The sequence below is a fragment of the Cynara cardunculus genome, assembly GCF_001531365.2.
Source record: "Cynara cardunculus var. scolymus isolate 2C chromosome LG 10, CcrdV1, whole genome shotgun sequence".
In the NCBI taxonomy this organism is placed as follows: domain Eukaryota; kingdom Viridiplantae; phylum Streptophyta; class Magnoliopsida; order Asterales; family Asteraceae; genus Cynara; species Cynara cardunculus.
This window is the reverse complement of record NC_037537.1, coordinates 25,296,618-25,301,892: the sequence shown is the minus strand read 5'-3', so window position 1 is coordinate 25,301,892 and position 5,275 is coordinate 25,296,618. Positions and strand designations below refer to the sequence as shown.

The following is a 5,275-nucleotide window of genomic DNA, read 5'->3' as shown; positions in this document are numbered from 1 at the left end:
ATTTTATAAAAATAATAGTTAAGTATTATATTAAAACTCAATGATTATCCTGTTTTTTAGATTTTTTATATTTAAAATAAGATATTTATCCTGTATTTGATTATGTTTATCTACAGTTAGTTACACGAATTCAGATATAAAGCTTTAATGAGTTATACTTATGCACAATCTACTTGTAATCTTGAGTTTTAAGTAACATACATTAATAAATAATATTTTATGTATAAAAAATAATTTTTAAGAATTTTTATTAAATACTTATACATAATAGTTTTTAATTAATAGTTTTGGCGAGAAACTCGAATTTTGAGAACAGAAAAATATAAATCTAGGGTTTCAAATTTCTTTGTCTCTCAACCCCCAAAATTTCCTCTTTTCCCTCCCTTTGCACAATTCCCTCAAGAATTCCCCTCCCCCACTTTCCCTCTTTATTGTTACTTAACTTTCTTGGAAAATTTTCACATCTAATCTACGTTGTCAATAACATCGTCATCATTAGCTGATGGGCCCTTGTATTCCACGGTAAATTCATTCACCTAATCTTCAATTTGATTCATAATATCAACAATTTGTTCAAATAATGTTCGTGACTGTAATCGTAATCATAATTATTAAATCATATGTTTGCGAAGAAATTGTTTATACTGATTGTAACTGTAACCAATGAATATACAGGGTCCTATTGGTGTTCGGTTTGGTTTTGGCCGGTTGATGGTTTTCTGGGGAATTAAGAAGAGGGAAAAGTCAGATCGTAAACGGTTTAATCTTAAGGGGGTGTGGTTTCTGGGTCTTTTGGTGGATTGAAATCTCTGGCTTTGCTTTTGTTGGTGTTTTGACGGATTTTTATGTACGTTCGGTCCAAATATGGAGTCAGAAAGCATGCATCCTTCGACCAGTTTGGTCAAATGTTGTGAATGTGGTTGTAGGTATTGTGACGCAACAGATGGATCTTATTATGGGACATGGCTACGTTCGGTGAAACGAAAGGTAGATGAATATGATGAAGGTGGTGGTAAATTCTTCATACCAGGTCTTCTAATTCCTAAAGTGGCTCGTGTCGAAATCGAAAATGAATGTGCCGTGTTGCGTGAGATGGTTAGCAGCCAACAAAGCACGATTCAGGATCTGATTGCAGATTTAGAAGAGGAGAGGTATGCTTCTGCCTCAGCTGCCAATGAGGCCATGTCTATGATCTTGAAGTTACAGCGAGAAAAGGCTGAAATTGAGATGGAAGCTCGACAATTTAAGCGCTTTTCTGAAGAAAAGATGGCTCATGATCAACAGGAGCTTATGGCATTGGAGGAGCTGTTGTATAGGAGGGAACAATCTATTCAATCTTTGACTTGTGAGGTTCAGGCATATAAACACAGGATGATTAGTTTTGGTCTCACGGAATCTGAAGCAGACGGAGAGAAAAGCTTCATTACACGCAATAATAGTGTTGCCACAAACTTAGAGAGCCAATTTGATTTCCCATCATATGATTACCCTCCTCTGAAATGCAATTTGAATGAAAATCATGCATATCAAGAGAATGATAATGAAACAGTTGATATAGAGAAGTATGCATTTGGGGAAACTCCGCGTTCTCTTAAGGATATAGAAGAAAGGATCAATCAATTGGAGAGAAGTCCTAGGCATAGTCAACCGGTTCTTGAGAAGGTGATAGTTGGTCATTCTCCAATGAAGAAACACTCGAGGAGATTTTCTAGTGATAGTGTTGGATCATACTTTGCAACTGTTAAAGAAGACTTGGTATTAGATTCTCCTAGAGTTGGTGGCAACACGAGGAAGATGGAGTTCTCACAGACGGATGATTTCCCTAGTTTCAAAAAGGTGGATACTGTATCGGAATTTGGAGATGAGATGAGTGACAGGATTTACACAATCGACTCTATACATAATGGAAATAATGACCCAAAGGCTAATATTGGCACCTATGATGATTTTATGAGTTCTCCTAAAGAATCATCATCTGTTACTGGTATTGAAGATCCAGAAGTCAAGAAGCTATATGCGAGGCTTCATGCACTTGAAGCAGATAGGGAATCCATGAGGCAGGCACTTATTTCTATGCGGACAGATAAGGCTCAATTGGTATTGCTGAAAGAGATTGCTCAACATTTGTGCAAAGAGATGTCACCGGCAAGCAAGATGCCCGTAAAGAAGCCATCTGGTGGTGCGGGCTCTTCCTTCTTCTCGGTGGTCAAGGTAATTGATTGGAACCAAACTCATGCTTCACATATGTGTCGAGTTGTAATGTTCTGTGGATTTTTTTTATGCATTTGGTTTAGTAATATTTTCATGCTGGTTACAACTCGCAACTAACTGTTGGTTACAACTCACAAGTAACTGTTGAATCATATGCTTTTGGTACATATTTTCACTCATTATTGAAGTAGAGGCGGATCTTAGAAAAATTTCCAAGCGGGGCACAAAGTCATTAGCATAATATATCTTCCACAAAAATGACATTAACGTGGGTTTTTGCTACTTCTCTGCTGTTGTTACCGAAAAAATTAAAAAAGAAGCAAAGGGAATTGAACTTGCAACCTGTAATAAACATGCAATGACACCACCAGTAGGCTGCAACCACTGGATTATTTCATTCTTAAATCTTCCCCTGCATTGAAGCATCATTCATGTATTTGTTAGAATCATCTTATTCCGTTATGCGAAATGGGTTATTTTATGCAATATGAGATGGGTCTGACTATAATTTTCTGTTCTTTCTTGGCTCATTCTATGCAATATCCCTCTTCCTTTTCACTTCTGTTTTTAAACTTACTTCAACCCAATATGCAAGAACCTCTCTTGCTAGTTTTTTCCAGATTTATGTAATCAATTTTTCTAACATTTCCAAGTTGATTGCATATGAACTGATTTAATATTGATAGTCGTTAGCTTGTGATAGATGCTTTAGCTTGAACTTGAAGTATGTGCTTCTGCTATAATTTTCTGCCCTATTATAGTAGAAATGGAGCTAGAAATTTTTTCAAGTGGTGGCACCATTTGACTATAAGAAATAAATATAGGGATACTTTTTCACAAAATCATCATTCTGTTGGTTAGTTCATTGCTTTTCATATGTGAGGTTATATGTTCAAGTCTTTTATTGCAAATATTTTTTAGAAACATAATAGATCTGAAATTAAAAGCTAAAAACTAAGAAAATGACACTAACAGGATTCAAACTTGGGTTTGGGGTGGAAGAAAAACCTTGCAAACCAACTCTACCAAGGGAAACTTGTGTCCTCATTGTAGTTTCAAAATATATACGGTGGCTTACAACAAATGGATACAGTGAATCCTAGATATCTTGCGAGTGTACATGTATGTGTGCATAGTTTTGATGCTATCCAGGGCATTAGGGCTAGCATTTGCACCACCTACTAAATTTATATTTTGGATGCCTTATTATATGCTAAGCTTTTTAAAATATATCTTAGCAACGTTCTTATTTAATGTATTATTGTTGAAACCTATATGATTTGACATAAATAACAAAATTAGTTTGGATTGTCTTATTTGAACACTAAACAGCTTTAATCACTTTCTATTTTAGCGTCAAGTTGTGAACTTGCTTCTTATCTTGTCATCTTTTGCTCGTTGGCAGTGGATCGTAACATTTGGTTACTGGAAGAGAGCACAACGGAACCAGTAAGTACAAATAATATTTTTTCTCGACTGATACAAGTTCTAAGTTGAGTCGTTTGACTTTATTCACATAGTTTAATACCCTTTTGAGTGGATCATTGGAAGTAGCTTCATATTTTGTAGTGCACATTATGCAACTATGACTTCATAATGATGAAAATTGGAGCTGATGCCAGATTTGAGTTTCAAAACTTGGATTACATTTGTTATTCGATTTCCGACCATTCTTCATCATCTCTATTTTGTGTGTCCCATTTTTAATTCTTCTCGGTCAGGTAGATGGGGTCCATAATCACTTGTTCATTCTCTTCACATCACCCACGTTTGAAAACGTTAAGGTGCTATTCGTTTGGGTCATTTAACATTCAACATTCTCATTTTGTGTCATATGATGAGGGAATTGAGACTGGACCCATGAAACAGAGAATTGAGAATGGAGATTTGATTGTGGGTCCCATCTCAAACAATTTTAGGTTCAAAAGTAAAGTGAGTAATGATTAGGAATTTACAAGCACAGCGTAAAGTTCAATTGAGAATCATTGAGAACCTATAAACCAACTATTTCGTGTTCATCATGAATAACCCTGAAAATGTAATGCATTTTTTATCACAACTATCATGTACTTTCATTATGAATATCTATGAATAACCCTGACATTCATAATGCATAAAACATGAATGGTTGATTCCCAAGTTCTCAAAAAAGTTACGGTTCTCATTTGAACCTGTCCCTACAAGCATATATACTGACATCCAACATATCGAATATCAAACCTCGGAGAAACAATGGCAATGGTTGGCTACTGTATATCTTTTCATGCAATTTTAATCGTTTCTTAGTTGTTTGTATGAAATATAAAACAGAATTGGACGGATGTAGCGATAAGGACTGGGATAGCTCCAAGTTATTCACCCATTCTATTTCTGAACATTTTATCGTTTTATTCTTCTTTTTTGGCCATTTTTCAGGCACATTTTTAGTGCAGTGGCAAACAATGCAGGCCTGCTAATGGTGTTAGAAAGGGGACCTCAGTTGGGGCAATGGAGGTGCCTTTCAAGCACACAAGTTTGAAAAATCGACGTCAAAACGCTGTATCCATCTCTCTGCTCATATCGACTCTTCAACCTGCTGGATTTCTACACCAGACTCTCATTCTTTTAGATTTTTTTACATCGGTTTCAATTCATATCGACATATCTTTCTGGGATCTGTTTTTATTGCATGATCAGGTGGTATTTGTTATTTTGTGGATATGGATGTAGTCGTAGATCATCATCAGCGTGCAAGATTTGCTGGAATTTGCCCGATGCGTAAATGTAATTTGGTCATTTGCTTCTGTATATTGCTTGCATTGCATAACTACAATACAAATTTTAGTATGATTCCTGCAACTTCTTCTCCCTATGTGATTCTTTATTCTTCAAGAATTAGTGTTGCAAACATTCTTTTTCCAATTTATGGCGGATGAAAGTTGTTGGTTATAGGGATGGTGACGGGTTGGGTTCGGGCTGGTTATTAGTATCCCCAAAGCTTGATAATTAAAACCGTCTTCATAACCGCTTCGATCCTCATAAGGATCTTAATGGGGATTCTCGTTGGGTCCCCGCGGTTTTCTGA

At 36.0% G+C, this 5,275-nt stretch overlaps 1 protein-coding gene across 1 annotated transcript; it reads left to right on the top strand.

Annotated features, from left to right (window-relative positions):
- Positions 1-308: 308 nt before the first annotated feature.
- LOC112518828 (myosin-binding protein 7-like) lies at positions 309-5,062 on the top strand. The gene is made up of 4 exons (XM_025126577.1): positions 309-522; positions 676-2,211; positions 3,617-3,660; positions 4,627-5,062. Exons 2-4 carry the CDS (start codon positions 865-867, stop codon positions 4,727-4,729), a joined length of 1,494 nt encoding a protein of 497 aa, XP_024982345.1. The 5' UTR covers positions 309-522; positions 676-864; the 3' UTR covers positions 4,730-5,062.
- Positions 5,063-5,275: the final 213 nt, after the last annotated feature.